Raw genomic sequence first — 20,080 nt, forward strand, 5'->3', positions numbered from 1 at the left:
CTGGCTATGAGTCTGGTAACAGAGTGTGTTGTGCAGTAAAGTCGATGTGTGTAATAAAATGGGTGTGTCCAGTAATGAAACGAGTCGTGTAGGAGGGGTGCATATTGCAAAGTATCGCAAAGTGGGGTGGTTTAGTCTGCAGGGTTGTTATTGATGGTGTATGTAGTTGCACAGCTTTAGCATCATACATGTGGTCCACTTTCACAGTTGCTATACCAGGTTCAATTTCATGAAGTGAGACAAAATTGAAATTCCTGCTAGTGGGGAGCCCTGATGAGTGAGCAGCCTGCCAACCTGGTGCCACTTTCACAGCTTTGATGTGTGTCTGGCATGCTGTGCTGCAGATGCTGCTCTGTATGATGCATCGTCCTCCTGACTGAAAAGCACAGCATCATCCCAAATATGGGCTTTTTTTGTTTTTTTTTTGTGAGGACTGAGTCAGGACCATCTTAGTCTTATAGTATTGTTCAGTTTACAGTGGCACAGGTGCCTTTTGGAGTCACTACACCTTTGGTCATCTGAAAAAATTGCTAAAATATGAAATGACACTTTTTTTTTTGAAAGCAGGAAATGATATGTTACAACAAGGAATGTAAACCAGTACGTTCAAAACAAAAACTAGTTTCTGTAAGACCAATTTTTGATTCAAATCCTGTTGTCTAAATTCTGAAGCACTTTTCCTGAATCTTAGATAATCAGATGTAATCCTTTTGCTTTGCAGCTAGGTCTGGATGTTTGCATTTATTTTTGGCTGCTTCTTCCATTCAGTGCCATATCTTGCCCTACCCACTTGATGCCCCACATGCTCTCATCCATCCACATGTGACGGTCATGGGTGTGTATAGGTAACTACCTGCCAGGAGCTGGAAGGGATCTCTGCAAATTTGCCCAGTCCCCCGAAGGTGTAGCACCGGTACATGTGATCCAGAGACTCCGAGCAGTGCCACAGCAAGCCGAAGCTCACGGAGTCCTTGTTGTTGTGCTGGTGGTGATGCTGGTTGCTCCTTAGCTGATCCTTAACAATCCAAGCAGGGGATATGAAGCTGAAACTGCAGACGGCGACCAGAACGGAGGACAGGAGCACCCAGAAGCAGCCCACACAGCTGAACATGGTAGCAGCTTGGGGCAGAAAGCCCGGAGACAGAGTCAGATCAATCCCAAACCCTGCTTCTTCTTCTTTCTTCTCCCGGCCCAGGAGCGAATGCATTTGGAGCTCACGCCTTCAAGAGCGGCACTTCAACTTCAGCCTCAGCCTCCTGACCAGCACTACATCAGCAAAAACTAAAACTGAAAAACATTTACAGTCACTGGGCATCCGCAACAGCAGCTGTGAGACTCCCCAGAACATCTGGTCTGGGGAAAAAAAAAAGAAAAGGAAAAAGAAAAGAAAAAAAACACTAAGAAAATTGTGGTGAGTGATGGTTATACAATAAAGTCAAATCATCCGCGCCCACACTTATGCTGGTACAAAGCGCAAATGTGACTCTGGAGATGTTTGGCACACCCAACACTGGATGCGCAGCTGTCATAGCAGTGCAGGTGGAGGACTTCAACAACTCAGAGACCAGACATGTGCTGCAGCCGCCGCTCTCCTCCGATACTCCCAGCGCCTCAACACGGGAAGCTCCGGACTTTGCTTTTCAGGACGAGTGCGCGTGGACGGCGTCGAGCTACCGCAGGTTAATAGGGAGACTTCCGTTTAAGACTTTCAAAGTAAAGTTCCGCTTAGAAAAGAGGCGACAAAGTTTGAGGGGGTCGTGCAGATTTTATTTCTGTAATGAATTAATAATTGCATTTATTGTAAAGCGATAAATTATTTTAAACAGTTTAAACTAAAAGAGCGCTACACAATATTTAAACATAAATGTCCGTTTATTCACTATGGTGAATGACTTACACAGAGCCAGTTGAAAAAACATAGCCCGAAGGATGGTATCTCAAGGTATACTATATTAGTTGGAAAATGTAATGTTTTTGGACATTAAGCAGGGATTACATGTGAAAATGTGTGGGTTCATTATTTATTTATTCATTTATGTGTATTTTATAAATATCCAAACTTTATAGAAAGGTACAAAACATCGTACATCAAACACCATATAATTATCTCATTAGTCTGCATGTATTTTTTAGAGTGCATCATAGGGGACGAAATTACTATGCGTCATATACAAATGGACGCATTTTCCAGAGCTTTTATGAAATGATGAAGTTTTGACAGAAAATAGCACGACCTAAATTGGTATAAAATGTACATATCCTTGTGCTAATTTTAGGAACACGACGCTAGATGATGCCAAGTTTCAGACTGATAGCGTAATACGGATTTTATTTTGAAGGGAGAGCGCTTCATTTCCGATGCTTTTGTCTCCTTAACTTTCCTAAAAGCCGTCTGTCTGCAGGTACCTGAATAAAATGCGCCTTGTACTTTATTTTCTGTGCACCACACAAAATTGTAATAAAACAGTGAATAAAATTATTAAATATTTGCGGTCTCTGGTACATTTTATTTCCTGCCAGACAAACTGACCCTGAGCATTCATATAGTCTATACAGTAAAGGTGATTATTGTAGTTGCTTCTTTCTTGACGGAAGGTAACAGGACTGTGTCCCTCAGTTACCATAACAACCCCCCTGCCGGTCAGAGCTGAGGAGGGGACGGGGTTTTGTGTATTTCAGGTGGGCGTTGCCTCTGCACGTGCAAGTGTTCATTCCACAAGATCTTCTTAAATCGCCTGCAGACCGTGCCGTGGACTGGCCAGGAAGCAGCTGTGAAGTTTATTTCCCCAGACAACATGAGAGCCTGTTTTACGCTCATTTTTATCTTCGACTTAACTCTATGTGATTAACCACCAGTAAGATCCACTACTAAAATGAATTAAAGATATGAAATGCTGCACTAACAGGCTATTTTTGAGCCCTTTCAGCTGTAGTTTATAGTTTTTAATTGTTGCATTTTCCTGGACATGTTATAATAAAAATCAGAATGCCTCCTAATAGAGGAAGAAAAAAAATACACAACCTCGTTTCCAATTTTTACCCTAAACATAACAGCATATTCAACATTGCCCCCACCTGGTCAGAGGTGATAAGTGTCCACCCTATTGCTATGGGTGTTGGCACAAGGATTGGCTTTTCCCAATCCTTTTAACATTAATGTAGTAAAACTATGTCAACGGAGGAAAAAAATAATTGACAGACAGACAAAGTTTCATAATATATGTATTTAAATCAAACACAATTTAAATATATTATAGATTAAGTACACATAGATGTCATTAGTGGTACATAGTACCAAGAGTCTGTTCTGGTTCTTATACACATCTTGGTAAGGCTCAAAAGACCTTTTAAAAAAAAAAAATCATTTATTTCACCTTCCAGTTAAACAGTCCGCTCATCACTGAAGTCTGTTTCAGTGACATAATAATAAAAAAAAAAACAGCCAAAAAAAACAAAAAACAAAAAAAAACAGCAATCACCATAAAAAAATTAACATTAATATTTGGGGTAAACCAGAAATCTAAATAGATATTTATACATAGAATATTTAGGACGAGGAGTTTTGGAGTTTTCCAACACAACTGGGAGTATTTTCTTCTATGCTCTGTAAAGGTGCCAGGATATTTATACAGAAGGTCCACAAGTCCAAGAACTGAATCCACTCTTCTTCACTGTAACATTTCCAGATGTTGTACAGTACCAAACAAGTAAAGCTACGGCAGCTAACACCAGTAAACAGCTGGCAATGCCTCTCTGGGCAGCCTCGTGGAAGCGTATGCAAAAACTGTACAACGCTCCAAACCAACAAACCTTTAAGCGGCTGACCAAAAGACAGAAGTTCATGTAAAAACAAGGAATGGTTATAAAAAGCGTTGGGAGGTGTGTCATCAAGTAGTGAACAAAACGTTGCTATTGTTGCATCCTCCGCAGGTCCGAGATAAGACAAAAGTGGGAGTGTTGACTGACATGCTGCAGCTTCTCCTGGTATCATGCCAAAAGTTTCCTTCCTCCAGTCTGATGCACTTTGCTTTACTCTTGGCTACAACACGTGTACCTTTATAGTGTTATGGAGTAGGAAGAGTGGAACAACGATGTACTTCAAGTTTTCTATTAGCCCAAGCGTGAACAACCACTCATCCAAACTCTCAGCTACACGAACACACATACACGCACACATGCACACCTGGTGGTTGGGGAAGTGATAAAATGCCTTGTTCTTTCTCAGATTAATGCAGTTCATTGCAGTGTGAACTCTGTGTACTGTTTATCACTGGCTTGGCCAGAATCTGTAGGGAGTGACAGTCCTTTGGCTCCTCAGTGGGGTCATAACTGCAGACAGACAGAAGAAGACACTTAAGAGAACCTGCGGTTATCCCACATGCACGCAGGAATGAGACTGCTGAGTGTGGTTGCGTACCTTGGTGGCCTTGCCGGGGCTGTCGTGGTTTGACTGGTGGACAACGTCGTTGACAATCATCTTGGCAATCTGCCACGCCATCTCCTCCTGGGCCTTTGGTCACAGTGCACACAATGCATTCTATTTATATTCTTTAATGGACTGGTATAATGTGAAGTTTCATACACACCACTGAGAGAGCACCGCTATGGGCTTCGAGCTATTTAATCATTTATGATAACTCAGCATAGTGCAATCTCACCTCATCCGAGGTGCCTTGGACCCATTTCTTCATGGCTTGTGAAAATATGGAACCTAAGTGAGAGGAGCGAGAAGACAAGATGACTTCAGAAATCATTAACATGGCTAAAAACTGAAGGCTAATCTTAGCATTTTAGAAGGATTCTCAAAATTAAGTCATTAAGTAATTCCTCTCCAGTGCCTTCATTAACATATGAATAATATTTAATCAGTAAGAAGTCAGTTTGTCATACCCTGTTCTAGTCCTATAGACGGCACTCTAATAAGCAAAGATTTAAATCTCGGTGGACCCGGAAAGTAGTGAAGCTGTTTTTGTTTTGTTTTTTTATAATCTATAATAAGGGAAAAGTTGCTAAATATTTCAGAGGACTATGAGCTATAGGAAGAAGATGAGATTTATATTCATGGCGGACATAGATGATGACTTTCATGGCAAGGAGAAATCAGATAAAAATATGACAGAGTGTAGGGTGAGAGAAGTGTGACCGTATCATACCTTTGGATTTCTTCACATCCGGCTCTGGCTCTGCCTCCCTGATAAACTGGCCCAGCTCATTCACTTTCCCAAATGTCATCTTTCTGAGAAGACAAACAGGACAAAACTGAGCCTCAGGCACATCCACACACAAACGCACACCATTCCAGCACTGGTGTGAGTGTGTGCGTATCCCTTCAACAACTGTAATTTCAGCAAGGAGATAAAAGCAAATCTCCCAGACTAAACTTCTGTCTTTCAATAAGATCATTCTCTTGATTTATTTTTGCACATGATTTTTCAAAGCACGCTCATAAAACCCTACGACGGAGTCAATAATAACAAAACACGTACAAGCACTAAATCCAAACAGCAATCAAAGGAACATAAAAGGAGAGAAAAGCGAAGGTAACAGCAAGGAAACACAAAACCATGAATCAAGCAACAGTTAATCTATGAAAAGATGAACATTTTCTGTCACTGGATAGAGGCACAAACACTCACCCAGCGTACGGCCGCTGGTACAAGGCCTCAGGGTCCAGGTTTGCAACGTCCACCGTTATCGCCTCGTCAAAGTTTTTGAGGATTTTGATTGCTGCCTTTCTGGCACTTTGCTGCAGCAAAGAGAACAGGAACAGCATTTTTAGCAGCATTACAGATAGCACTTATATAAAATGTTACTTGGCATCATTATATCTCCATCCCTACATTGTTTTGTTGTGTAAGACAACTAAATGACACGAATGGTCATGAACATTTGACATTAACAAAAACATCTTTATTATCCGTGTAATGAGGCGGGACAGGTCTAAATGTCAGCAGACATTCCTGCAGGGGCTGAAGGTGTGGGTCACCTGAGTGTGAGAGCTCTCGCTGACATTTGAACTCGAGCGGTCGTTGTCCATCGGTCCGCCCTGACCTGGAGTGCTGACATTCACAAACTCATCGGCCCGCACTGAATTGATGAGGTCACTCAGGTATTTGTAGTAAAGGTTGCTGGACAGGAAACCTGGCATGTAGACCTGAACGAATGCAAAGCAGGGTGAACTCTGGGAGAAATTAATGAGCTTTCTGATATATTTCTGGGCACAAGTTACAGAGATTCCCTTCTGACCTTTATGTTCTAACAACAGTTTTCAGCTTTCCTTTCATTAACCAAAGCCAGAAGCATTTATCAGTGGTGTAATGGGACGATTTGTCAGTGACTTGCAACAAAAAAACCTTTATGGAGGATCCTATTCAATTCACAAACCTAATTAAATAAGGCCTTCACATGCTTCTCTTCTAGTGTTTCATTTTCATCATCCCTTTATCCTTAGGAGAAAACCTCTATTAAATACTGAGACCTTGGCGTGTTTTTCTATCAGATGATCTGACCTTCTCCATGGTTGTCCAAGCCTGTCTGAGTGGAGTGGTGAAACAGTCAGGGAGTGGCCCTCCCTCTCTGCAGATATTTGACTCTATCTCCATCCGCACAGAGTCACCAAAGCCCAGTGGGTTGGTAGCCTGGAGTGAGAAATACCTGAAGGGATTTTTAAGATATTAATCAAAACTGAACAATTCAGACAAAACCTCAAGACTTTTAAATCTTACTCTATAAAGCGCAGATGATTTAGCGTGACACTGTAAACTATTTAGTGCGCAAAAAGGTGACATTTATGAAGAAAAATAATTACAGTTCAAGCAAAATAGCTCCCAGCAAATATAACAAAGTTGAAGCTAAGAGGAGGAAAGTGCAAGATTCCACTACTGTCATCTCACTATAGATGAATTACTGACCTTTTACCTTCTCATCTTTAACAAAGTGAAACAAACTATCTGCACAGTTTAACTTACTGTGAGCCTGGTGGAAAGCCTCCACTGAATATCAACCAACACATTAAAACATCTCAATTCTCCGTGGCTGACAGACTAATCTTCATAAATGCCAAGCAGAGTGTAGTACATAAAGTCTAAGAAAGACAAAGATCTTCAATAATTCATTTTTTCGTATTCAACAGATGATGTCAGCCTCTTCCTTGTGCCCCAAAATTCCCATTAAAAAAAGTTTAGGTCTGTAATTTTAGGTCAATATGCTGTTGTCTGCCTGTGTTAGTTTCATGAGAACAGTGCTGCAGGAACAAATCGTAATACCTGGAAATGTGTTAGGATTTTTGAATTTAGGACTATTTATATGTGGTTTGTTTTTGTGAAAATGCCTGAAATGAGGTCAAAGGTAAATATGAGCTTCCGAGATTGTTCTGCTAAATAAAATACGCCACTGGTGAACTCTGAAACCACTACATGTCCAAGAGAATGTGTGTGCTAGCAAGTTGCTGAATTGGACAATACAGCCGATCATATTCGTGAAATATTGAAATCAAAGTGCTGTTTGTCATCACTGCGGCCTTTTTTTTGGCAACAAGTGGAAAAGATTAGTTGCTAGCCTATATAACATTCTCATTTACTGAACTTTTACATTGAGTCAGTTCCAAATTAAAGTGACATCAACCGTGTCTGAAACATTGCGTGTAAACCTCCAAAAGTTGAATCTGTTCATCTGGACGTAGCGTTTGGTGGGAGAAACGTTTCGTCACTCATCCAAGTGACTTCTTCAGTCTCAGCTGACTGCAGGTTTCCCCAAACCTTATAAACAGTACATTTGCATAATGACTGAAACCAGCCCACTGAAGGAACAATGGGCTGTGAGGTCAGTTCCTTAATCATAATTATGCAAATTCCCGTGACCATTGATCAACAATCACTGACCAAACCCACTGATCAAAGAACACTGATCAATGGCCATGAGTACCATTCACAGAGAGTTGGGGAATGGCTGCAATCACAGCATTGTAAGATGGCGAAAGATGATGATGATCTTACAACGCTGTGATTGCAGCCATTCCCCAACTCTCTGTGAATGGTACTCATGGCCATTGATCAGTGTTCTTTGATCAGTGGGTTTTGGTCAGTGATTGTTGATCAATGGTCATGGGAATTTGCATAATTATGATTAAGGAACTGACCTCACAGCCCATTGTTCCTTCAGTGGGCTGGTTTCAGTCATTATGCAAATGTACTGTTTATAAGGTTTGGGGAAACCTGCAGTCAGCTGAGACTGAAGAAGTCACTTGGATGAGTGACGAAACGTTTCTCCCACAAAACGCTACGTCCAGATGAACAGATTCAACTTTTGGAGATTTACTTTCCTGGATGATTGAGAATGCATCATTGCGTGTAAACATTGCTGCAGTTTGCATATCACAGTTTAACTACCATCAGCAAACTTTTCTGTCGACTTTCAATTTTAATGCTCAGGGTCTCAGTACAAACATACCCAAATTGGAAAATTTGAATATGTTCGGTCTCAAAATAAGTTAAACGTTTGTTTGACTACTAAAATTTGTTTTGTAATGGCATTTGCATGCTCCCACAACTTGCCCCGCCTACTGTCAGCAGCAGCTCCACTAGATGTAAAGCTTCCTCTCTCATGTGTAAAGGGAAAATGGTCCAAAGACTTCATTTTAAGATAACAAAACAGAAATAATTTAATAAGCTTCAAATACTAGTTTTATCATTTTAGGCTTACCTGGCTAGCAGGCAGAGTGTACTCCACACTAGTCAGTCAAAGACACAAGTACAGTTTAACCCTCCTTCAACCTGACCGTGTGCAGACACTCACTGCTGCTGATTCACTGTCACTGATTACCAAATAATGTACCCAAAGATACTGAACGCACACTACTCTTAAAACTCATATTTGATGAATAACCTAAGTGATAACTTGATGGATTTAAGTGAAATCTGGACTGAAAATGAATGACGAGGGAAACAAAGAGGAGCAACCTTTTAACAAAAGAAAACATTGAAAGAGTCTCACATTACTTTTCTACTACAAATATATTCTCAAACTCAAAAGAATGAATGACCTCAACATAACAGCAACTTCCAACAATAAAGTCAATCTCCACACTTTTAGCAAAAGTAACTGGTTGAATCAGACACAATAACATCTTACAACCACAGACAGAGGACCTACTTGTCGTAGAGAATCATGGCATCATTTTGAGCCTCCTGGCCATCATATTGGCCCTTTTTAGCTGCTAGCTGGTTCTGGAAGTTGTCTGCCGCCAACCAGAACTGCAGTACATTCATTGCTTCTTCCTTTTCCATGTACTATGAGAAGGCAAACAAAGAAGAGAGAAAATTCCAGTGAACGTCACTGTGTATATGCTGACAGGAAATCTTTTGCTAAATGTTTACTCTTTCTTTGTGGATGGAGTTTTGTGTCATATCAGTGACACTGTAACAGGAGCATCTACGGGTTTCTTATGTTTACTGTCTTGAGTTTCCTGTTTGTATGGAGAGGTGTATAGCAACAGAGCCGAGAGGAGGCACAGACTCTGTGTTATAGCTAGAAAACTGTCATTCTTCTAACTGAAACAGTGTGAAAATGTGTAACGATCAGGTACAAATAAATCATGTTTGAGGAACCAGTAGGCCCACTCACCTCAGAGAAGTAGAAAAGAGCTGACTCACAGAACAAGATGTCAGCCAAGAACACAGAGCCACTAGTCAACACTTCAATCTGGTATTTACAGAAATGATGGCTCCGCAGGAATTCGCTAAAGTGCCTGGAAATCAGAAAGCAGGTGGGAGGTGAATAGTGCAGCAGTGTGGAAGACAGGATGGCGAAACGACACGGGGCACGGGACGGGCTTTAATCTTAATGTCAAAACGTGCTGCGAATATTAACTGCTCTTGGAAATGAATGGACAGAAACTCACTGTTGCTCCAAGATAGCGAAGGCTACCGCCTGTGCAATGACAAAGCAGTTTGGGTCCACCATGCCATCTTCTCCACAAATCTTAGCTACACAAAACAGAAGAGAGCGGATATTTTCACACACCAGGATCACATTTAAAATAGAAGACTTACTGCAGAATAGAATAGCCCTTTATTGTCATTGTACACGTACAACGAAATTGTGGGTGCTCCACACCAACTGTGCAGGAGTAAATGGTAGACAGCATGAATAAATAGCAAATAGGAGAAATATGTACCATAAAGGGAGACAGATACAAATCAAGAGAAAGGCACACACTGGAGAACAAGTTGCAAAGTGCTTGGAAGTAGTGCAAAGAAAAGACTTGGTCTGAGTCGAGTCTGTATGTGAGTGACCTGAGTGATGGGGGTTACTCAGACCATGGCTCAGATTAGTGAAGTGGATGGGCAGGGGTGGGGTGTGGGGGCACAGTGGACAGAACATACAGTCCGAATGGCCCAGGGGAAGAAGCTGTTTGTGAGGACACTTGTGTGCACATGCACACACAGACACAAACACACACACACACTTTTTGAACAGATGGACCATAATGTGCTGTATTAAAAATAGTGAGACAACATCTGTGGTCTTACCAACTATGTCATTTCTGATCTGTTCTGTGATGGGGATGGGCCTCACAGCATCTGGAGAGATGTACTTCGTGAAGATAGTAACAGCATCTTTCTCTATACCTGCGAAACACACAAATTATCTCTCAACTGATGCTCAAGTAAAGCTCTTCCTCCAGGTGGTCAGTCTGAATTACCAATTAATGCATCACTCTAATGCCCACATGTCTTTGCCTGTGCGCACAGTGAAATTGTTTCAGGCTGCTGGAGTCGTTCTGTCACAGTAAAAACCAAGTATACAATTCCACCCACTGCTTTTATGAAGTTTTCACAAGCTGGGTCATGAAAATAAACAGCTGAGGGCACTAATCATGCTCACACAATGTCATTAAACCAGTGCAGACGGAGAGGACGGAAAGAGATGACATGCTTAAGAATGCCACTCAAACCTTTAATGTGACCTCACACAGACCTGCTGTTTCATCCTGAGCTCTTCAGAAAAATGCCTAACGGCACCATTTACAAACTTAAGCCAAGATAACATGTTTTCTTCTTTGTGAAATTGTGTTAATTTCAAGACTCATTAGTTTTAAATAAAGCAACCTAAATATTTATGGTCATTTTAAACTAAAATACAAATTTAAAATTAAAGATGAGTTTTCAATTGTAAAGTATCTATGATGGCCCACCTGCAATAACGTCAGGACCCACTAGGGGGTCCCAGCCAACACCTTGGAAATCAGTGCTCTAATGTAAAGCCATTTTCATCCACTGCAGCCCTGTACTATCTTTGACATTAATCAAAGAACGGCACGCATGAACACAACAGGACAATAAACAGTCTTAAAGCTGTCAGCTCCTTCTACAAAGTCTGTGTGATGTCTGAGACATGTGTGAGATCAGAGCAGATAACGTTCTGTTGACATCATGGAAAGTGAGTGGATGTCCTGTGTGCAGCACCCTAGCCTAAACCAAAGTGAGTATTCACAGAACTGAGAATGTCTCTGAAGTTTCTGAATTTTCTCCTGCCATAACCTACATGTGAGAAAGGACAAGTTTGCACTATGTGCCAACCCCATTCTCCTGACACAGTCCGGTGTTCATGCATGGAAATGGCTCAAATCAAGATTTGACACTGAATCCACTTCCATTGCAGGTCACTGTAACATTTTCAGTTTACTGATGTACCAATTTTGCCACAGCAGCGAAGGCTTCAATTCAATTTTATTTATATAGTGTCAAATGACAACAGCAGTTGCCTCAAGGCGTTTTACATTGTAAGGAAAAGATTCTACAATAATACAAAGAAAACCCCAACAATTAAATGACCTCCTCTGAGCAAGGACTTGGTGACAGTGGAAAGGAAAAGCCTCCCTTTAACAGGAAGAAACCTCCAGCAGAACCAGACTCAGGGAGGGGCAGCATCAGGAAATGTACTGGACAGATCTGACAAATCTACATTAAGGTCTTCAATCTTAGACAAATAGGAAAGCAGCCATTTATGAAGATTTCTCAGTTACTGAAAAGTGATTGGTTGGCCATCAAAATACTAAATAATTTCCCCTGTCAAAATATAGAATCCACAAAGAAAGTTAAAAACCTTTAAACAAGACAAAAAATGTAAAGATAAAAAGGTGTTTAAAGGCGACTCACTTTTCATGAGTGTGTCAGAGAGGTCTCGCAGGGTGCTGTTTGACTGCACCTTAAGGGGGGTCCCCGTCCTGGAGGGTGTCTGCCTGCTGGGTGTTGCTGTTCGAGGCGCACCGGGTCTCGCTGCTGCTTCTGTGCTGGATGAGTCCCGCTGCTGAGTCTGAACTGTAGAGCCTTCGCTGTTACTGTGCCGTGCAAGGACATTGGGCGTTTTCTGGGTGAGTTCTGAGAGCTCTGAGCCGTCTGGAGACGCAGGGACCGGCTCGGCCAAGGAGCTGTGTTTGACAGAGTTTAGACTATGCGCTCTAACACGTGACCAGCTGGTGGAGCGGAACCTCTCAGCCTCCAGCCAGAACCGAACCAGGTGGTCTGCACCTCGTAGTTCCATGAAATGCATGAAGTGCGGTATCGCGACATTGTCCTGAAGGGCCTGCTCAACCGTCTTGGACATGCGAGAGCGCGTCTCCTGGGGCTGATAGTTCACACTGGAGTGACCTGGAACATCAGAGCATAATTCACTGATTCAACTGTAAAATTTTAGCAACAACACATTTATTAACAGGCAACTTAGGTGCATTCATTAATGATAAAACTTACACCATCTTTATAATACAAGTTAAACCGTAATCACTGATATTTACTTTGTGCTATTTACACAGCATAGACTTTAATGCCTGCTTTTAAAGACTCACAACAGCAGAAACTCCATCCATTGTTAAAGACTTCCGTTTAAATGACAATGAGATTTACACTGTCTTTGGACACACATTACTTACTCAAGTGCTCAAGTTTAATAACAGGCTGTGGGCTACATTCTTATTTACAGCATCAACCTTCAAAGGTAACGTGCACACTATATTGATGGGAGCTGCAACATGAAATGAAAGATAAAAAGAGGATTTTCTGTGTTCAGCTCTCTCTGAACATTTGGTCCTGGCTGAAGGGTGCCGTGATGGGAATTTTAACTCCTGGATATTTGTTTTGAAGGTTTGTGAATTTCCAGCTCATTCTCTGTCTGGAGTTGGTCTTAGACCATGCAATTTCACAGATGATTTAACACAGACAAAATTTTCACGACCGTGCGTCACGGGCACACATCTGTGTGTCCTGTCCATTCTTTCAGTCATGCATGGATTAAGTGGTCAGCAACTACAGGGGCATCCACAGCAATCTTTGACAGTACAATCCCACCATGCTCCAAACTCCAATCTTAGTCTACAGGTATTCTGGAAACACTACTCAGAGATTTTGGTCCATATCAACATGATAGAATCACACAGATGCTGCCAGCTGCTGCCAACTACACATCCTTGATGTGAATTTTCCATTCCACCACATCTCAAAGGTCCTCCAAAGTGCACCATGAAACAAATATCTCCCACACAATTACACTACCACCAGCTGGCCCCAGTGATAAAAGGACAGATCCACGCTTTAATGCTGTTTACACCATACTGTGACCCTACAAACTGAATGCTTCAGCAGAAACCGAGACTAATCAGGCCAGGCTATGTTTTTCCAATCTTCCTTTGTCCAACTTTGGTGAGCCTCTGTGAATCATAGCCTCAGTTTCCTGTTCTTAGCTGATAAAAGTAACACCCAGTGTGATCTTCAGATACTCTAGCTTATCTGCTCAGAGACACTCTTCTGCATACCTCAGTTGTAACAAGTGGCTATTTGAGTTACTGTCATCTCAAAGCAGTCAGGCCATTCTCCACTGTCCTCTGACATAAACAAGGCATTTTACCCAGAGAACTGCTGCTCACTGGACATCATCTCTTTTTTGACCCTATGAGATGGTTGTTTGGAAAAATCCCAGCAGATCAGCAGTTTCTAAAAATCTTCACATCAGACCGCCAAACATCACAATCCACATTCAAGTCTTCAATTCAACTTTCTTCCCCATTGTGGTGCTCAGTTTGAACTTCAGCCAGTTGTCTCTATGCCTAAATGGACCCCATGTGACCAGCTGATTCGTTATTTGCATTAATGTGCAACTGAAGTGACTGTCAATGTAATCTGGCTAAATAATGCTTCAAAGGGAGACTGTGTTTAAGCAAACGGAGTGCTCTATTATCCATCCTGACTAGACACCCGACTGTCTTGCGTGATTTTGAATCACATCAGCTGTAGTTAGTCTGAAGTGTGGGCTGAAGTTTGGCAGTATTATGTTTGCTCTTTGAAAACAAGATGGTGCTTCAAGATGTGTCACGCAGTGTGTGGTGCTTTTAGTCAGCCTCTTGAGATTCTTAAAGATCACACAGTCACGGCCACCTTAACACTGAAAGCTGTTAGAAATCACAGCAACTAGTCCGGCATCTACGCCGGGATAATCAAAGGCTCCTGTTTCATTTGCAAACCTTTTCACAGTAATTCAATGTCTCTTAGAATGACTTTGAATTTCTGTCATAGTGGTACCTGTTTTATATTTTAAACACTAGCAAAGAAAACAAAAAAAACCTCATGGCTTGTGCTTTCAGAAGCCACAAACCCTCAATCCAACCGTGAAACTATGTGTCTCTGCCTCCCAGACGCACCCTCATTAATGCTTCCTTCCTTTTCTTCTCCAGTCTGTTGAAACCACAGACCAGAAATCACCACTGCCCAGCGAGTCTCACTGAGACGTTGTCATCTAAGCCGCAGCACAGGTTCCTCCACCTCCGTCCGGCACGCCCCACCTGCTCGTACAGTTCCTGTCACTAAAGTGAATGCTCACCGCTCCATATCATGACATCCGGGGAGCGTACACAGAATCTAATTATAGAGTATTTTTCGTCCTCACGTGACTGCCTGAGAAGATAAGGCCAACCTTACCCTGACAGGAATGTTTGGGTGCTCACGATACCTGATACATGTAGCCCAGTGAGTGGCTCACAGGATTAATGATGGAATACTGCCACTTGCATAAGACAATAGGATATTTCTGCTCTTGTAGTGACGCAAGAGGCGTACTATCGCTGTAACACCAGAAATGGGAGCTTATGGTCCAACCTTAGTGACAGCTATAATTCCCTTTTTTTTATAGGTTGTCAAAATTCACTGTATTTATTTTCTATGCAGTGTTTTTCTTGATTGGCAGAGCTTTCCTGTATTGGTTTCAGTACATCTAACATGAACCTTTTGTGAACCAGTTAATTAATCTATCAAATAACAACACATTAATTATCTTTAATAATGTATAAATGACTTTTCAAAGACAAAGGTTTCATATCTCCAGTTTCAGCATCGTGTCTGCTTTTATTTCTAATATATGACTAAGAAAAGTTTCTTTATGTATGAAACTCGATATAACCAGGAGACTTCACTTTGAACTCCGGGATAAGGAAACAACCTCTGAGCAAGTTAACCAAGTCACAGTCTTAATGCTTCTTTCCTATCCTTCTGCATTAATTTCTGAGGAAAGTTCATTTTAGTTTAACCAAATCGCATTCAAATAAGTACAGAACAGCAGAGAGGTCCTTCAAAGTGTGCAGCATGTTATAACTCAAACTGTCTCAAAGGTCACAGACTAAATAAATGAATCCTTATATAGACACTTATTAATAACTGTAACCAAAGAGGGACAACAAACCTGCATCTGGATCAAACTCAAAGAAACCCAAAACAAATTCTGTCTCTGTGATTGTGAATCTACAATGTTTTATAGCTAAATATTATTATGGGTGTTTATCTGCAATCATTGAAAACAACGCAAAAGCTCATGAGTGCAGCTTCTGTACCGAGATCTCCAAAGTGCGCCGCTTCCATGTGGCTCGGCTGCTTCTTGAGGATGGCGGTGCGACCACGGGCAAAGGAGTCCATGTTGGCCGAGATGGCGTTGATGGCCACGTGGCTCGGCCCAGCAGCTTCCTGGATGGCATGGTGGTTCCTCACTCCTGGAGATTGAGGGCTGGTTGGAGCTGTGAGCAGAGGATGAAGGAGAGAAAACAGAATTTAGGTGAAGGAAGAAAAGAAATATAATAGCATTGATGTTCTGAGTGGCCTGAATGTGTGACAACAGTGTGATTTGTAAGAAAGGGTCCTTTTAGTGAGAGTTTCTGAACAAGCTCATAGTGCACACAAAGCCTCGGGCTGTGGCAGATGCTTGAGAAGACAGACTGCTCAGTGTTTGCTTCACTGTGCGCTGTGAGCTTTCTTAGCAGCTAGAGGCTATAGCTTTTGTCCACGAGACAGTTTAACCAGCACTGATTAAAGATACTTAGAGAAAACCAAAGGAAAGAGTTATGATTCTTTCAGCTGTGATCATTTAAGACCTTTTTAACACCACATAAGAACAGTTTTTCCACAGCCATACCTCAAGAATAAGGAAAAGCCAGGGGAAGGAAAAAGGCCTACAATTACAAAATAAATGCAAGCATTTATTTGCATTCATATCACATGTTTGTCTCTACTTGCCATCTAGAGGTTATAATAATTTCTAGAAATGTAATTACAAAATTTAAGTGGCTTGTGTAAGTGGATGAAGCCAAAGTAAATGATTTGCTTTTCACGTTTAATTAAGCTCAAGCTTCCCGACTGCTGCTGTTGCTTTGGATCGGTGAATTCATTTCAAACTTTTAAATACAGTCTAAGCCCTTCTTTGAGGAAACGTAATCCTGTTATACATTTCAAGACTATCCTGTAATGTTGCTGGCGGAGCAATCGGAGATGCACTTTTTTCCAAGTCAGCTCAAAGTGGGCGAGGGTACACAAGCGCATCAAAAAACAAAAAACATTTTAAAAAAAACAACACCACTGGATATTTGTGCTTATATTGCCACCAAACACAGCGGTGTCATTTCAACAACTACCAAACCTTCCATAACCTCACAAGAGTAAAGAGAACTCACCTCTATTGACTTTAGTGTCTGTCCCTTTCTCAGGTTCTTTGCTTTTGGCTGTGGGGAGAAAGAGGAGAGCAGTGGTTGGAAATGGAGAAGCAAGCAGTGTTTTGAATCATAATACAGGGAGGGTGAAGAATCAAAACATGAGATTTCACTGAGGGGTTGATGTCGTGTGGTGGGGATGTGTTTCCCACAACAACGATTCTGTAACACTTGTTGAACTGTAATACAGACTTCTAAGAAAGGCTGCTTAATAATATCTGCAGAACTGAAAACTATTGAAAAGGCAAAAAAAAAAAAGACATTGTTAGTCGTTATCGTGGCAATGTCATTTCACACTGTGTGCTGTTAGTCTGTGTTAATAGTTAATTAGCCCTTACATATGCTTTCCTCCACCTGGCCACACTGCTGCTGACAGATGTGGGTTAAATCTCGAAACTGGGTTCTAAAATGTGAAAACAATGTCCATCCTGCTTTATGTACCACAGTTATTCTCAAAGTTTTCCCAGCATCCTCCACTTCCAAAGATAAAGAAAGTTTGTAGGACGGACCCCACAGTTCTAAATCAATTATTAATTATTTTTTTAAAAAGCTCCAAACAGCATCATCAGCAATCTTTTTGCTTACTTTCCCCACATGAATTATGCTCATTCAACTTCAGATTACTGCATGGTCGTCCACGGCCTCTATACACCGCAGTTTGAGAATCGCTGTTTTACAGCGTGCAGACAGTCAGGGCTTTTATACTAGACGTCTGCATCATGAGTCCTACAATTTGTGCCCTTGGTCTATCAGTTCTGGTTTTCCTTCACATGACTGTAAGCTAATTTACACCTGAAGGTCACCAAGATTTACTGATTGTCCCGAAAAAATACACAGTGCATAATACAGCAGATATGTGAAGCCATTCCAAAGCTCTGCAGCTGTCAGATCAACCAAAAAGAATGATGTGTGAACCCTGCAGGGGAATGAGTGCATGCTGGCAGACATGGTGGCAACCATTCATCAGAGTGACCCTCCAGTCATATCTCCGGATGAAGCAGTTTGGTCAGGCCAAGCGACCGTTTCAAGCAGTGACATCACAAAATGGACCGGGAGGCCTGAACAAATGGAGCTGAAGATGCTCTTTATGTGAGACATTTGGGATGGAGCCATATCTGAGTGAGTGAGTGTGTGTGTGTGTGTGTGTGTGTGTGTGTGTGTGTGTGTGTGTGTGCGTATCAACCAAGAGTCAATGTTGGCTGAGACCAACAGGCTGTCTGCCACAGAGAAGCGACATGGCTTTTAAAAAGTCTGGACCCCAGTCATTTTTAAACAACTGGACTAAAACACAACGATGCAAATAACTACAGTGAAGTAATGCTTTTACGCAATGTTAATGTTATTACAGGACCATGACAGGTTAGTGAAATGGATGCTAATGTTAAGAAAAAAATAGTAACATAAAATAATAAACCTTTAATAACTACAAAGATAATTTACAATAATGTATGAACAGAGTGCCTGGGACTTAGTGGAAAATTGCATTCAAATTTAATAGTAAAACTTTCACTTCCTTCTTTTTTTGGCATTGAAATTCTTCCTCCTAACAGGAACAAATTCACTTCCTGTCGATCCTGAGCAGCATTCTGGGTATGGATAAGTGAAGTCTATATTTCCTCATTTTGGTGATCTGCTGTGTCAGCTGTTTTTGTCACTGTCACTGCCACCAGGAAAACCCACTAATCTTTAGGGGATACCAAACTGCAGGCCAGTTTCAGCAGTGAAGTTATTATGGTGGCTTCCTAAGGAAATGGGACAGGAGCTCTATTGACTCCATTATTAATGGCCTCTCTGGCCTTTATATATTTTTTCTTATTGTGTGATTTCTATCAAAAGCATCAGACAAACCTGTTGTCACCTGTTGTAGGATGGTGCAGCAGAAAAATAAAGTCCTTTCTTTCTTTTCCAAATGTATTTGCTAAACCTACTCTATCCCCCTTAATGTTATAATTTTCAGTTTGATTGACAGGGTTTCAGAGAAGGGCTCATTTGTAGGTGGTGGCGAATCTGACATTTTGCCCACCCACTTTAAAAAAAGATGTAGACCAGACACAAAAGACGCCTGTCAGTGTGACTCCAGCCTTCACAATGACCACAAAAGAGGTTAAACTGTGGGGCTTTGAACTGAAATTCATTGTCACGTTGTGTTCAAGAAAATACAGAAAAAAGCAGGCCCAGCCCATCTAGGTTCTACACAATAGTGACTGGAAATTAGCACTAGCCAACTCCAGGTTCTCTACAGCCAAATGTGTTACAGGAAACGTGTGTCCTTTTGATAATTAACAGCTCTGACTGAGACACAACCTGCCACCGGCAATATTTCTGACATATCTTGCTTGTTAAGTATGTATGAAAATACCTCAACAGAGCTAGCTAGCTGCTACTGAACATTTCGACACAAGCGTTGCTTTAGAGCAGATAACAGTGTTCCTTTGATGCTCTGGAAGCCCTGAATTATGTCTGCATACAGGAAGGCGTTGATGTAGACTTGTGGCAGGTTTCTGTGGTGGATTTAATGCCACCCCGGCTAACATGAAGTTAGATAAATCAGGAAGGGGGGGTGGGGGGGCAGGGAGGCCAGCGCTAAGCTAATCATGTAAAAGCAGTAAGGAGCAGCAGCAAAGGAGGAAACGCATTCCCTCAAACGTCTCAGTTTACACGGCTAACTTATGTACCGACAACCTCATCAGTCACATATTATCGGGCACCCCTCTCCGCGGCGCTAACTACCGTCGACGTTGCAGCCTTCAGCGGGAGCTTTTTCCTCACCTTTCCTCTTGAAAAACGACATGACGGGATTCACACTCTGGACGTTTCCTCAGCTCACTGACACCATCCCGTGGATTCGCGGTTGTCTTCATTCAAATGCAACTGTCGCGTACACTCCTGAGCTGGAAACGGGTTATTGTCGCAGCCACGGCTAGCGCTGTCAATTAAAACATTTCTGCAAATCCGAAACCCAGTTCGGCAGCCATATTGTCAATAAACGTCTCACTTCCGGGCTGGTGCGGCAGCAGCATTGTGGGAAATGGTGTACCGCCTGCGTTGGTCAGCAGAGGG

At 41.8% G+C, this 20,080-nt stretch overlaps 2 protein-coding genes across 2 annotated transcripts in view; both read right to left on the minus strand.

The window, feature by feature from the left end:
* Positions 1-1,863, minus strand: part of lhfpl7 (LHFPL tetraspan subfamily member 7) — a 111,355-nt gene extending 109,492 nt beyond the window's left edge. Inside the window, exon 1 of the mRNA XM_005471960.4 lies at positions 854-1,863. Coding sequence (XP_005472017.1) covers positions 854-1,207 — 354 coding nt within the window. The 5' untranslated portion in view covers positions 1,208-1,863. The remainder of the gene's footprint in view (positions 1-853) is intronic.
* A 1,346-nt stretch (positions 1,864-3,209) lies between these two features.
* Positions 3,210-20,030, minus strand: akap10 (A kinase (PRKA) anchor protein 10). The gene is made up of 15 exons (XM_005471963.3): positions 19,790-20,030; positions 16,985-17,032; positions 15,875-16,054; positions 12,159-12,650; positions 10,530-10,628; positions 9,899-9,983; positions 9,622-9,745; positions 9,151-9,287; positions 6,510-6,654; positions 5,987-6,154; positions 5,637-5,746; positions 5,154-5,236; positions 4,659-4,711; positions 4,418-4,510; positions 3,210-4,329 (listed from the first exon to the last, which is right to left on the minus strand). Exons 1-15 carry the CDS (start codon positions 19,809-19,811, stop codon positions 4,324-4,326), a joined length of 1,845 nt encoding a protein of 614 aa, XP_005472020.1. The 5' UTR covers positions 19,812-20,030; the 3' UTR covers positions 3,210-4,323.
* Between the last annotated feature and the right edge of the window lie 50 nt (positions 20,031-20,080).

Source organism: Oreochromis niloticus, linkage group LG10, assembly GCF_001858045.2.
Source record: "Oreochromis niloticus isolate F11D_XX linkage group LG10, O_niloticus_UMD_NMBU, whole genome shotgun sequence".
Lineage (NCBI taxonomy): Eukaryota > Metazoa > Chordata > Actinopteri > Cichliformes > Cichlidae > Oreochromis > Oreochromis niloticus.

Coding starts and splice junctions, on each gene's coding strand:
- akap10 (XM_005471963.3), bottom strand. CDS start 19,811: ATGTCGTTTTTCAAGAGGAAAG. Junction 10,629..12,158: donor CTCTGACACACTCATGAAAA/GTGAGTCGCCTT, acceptor TGTGTTTCGCAG/GTATAGAGAAAGATGCTGTT. Junction 9,746..9,898: donor TTCGCTATCTTGGAGCAACA/GTGAGTTTCTGT, acceptor TCTGATTTCCAG/GCACTTTAGCGAATTCCTGC.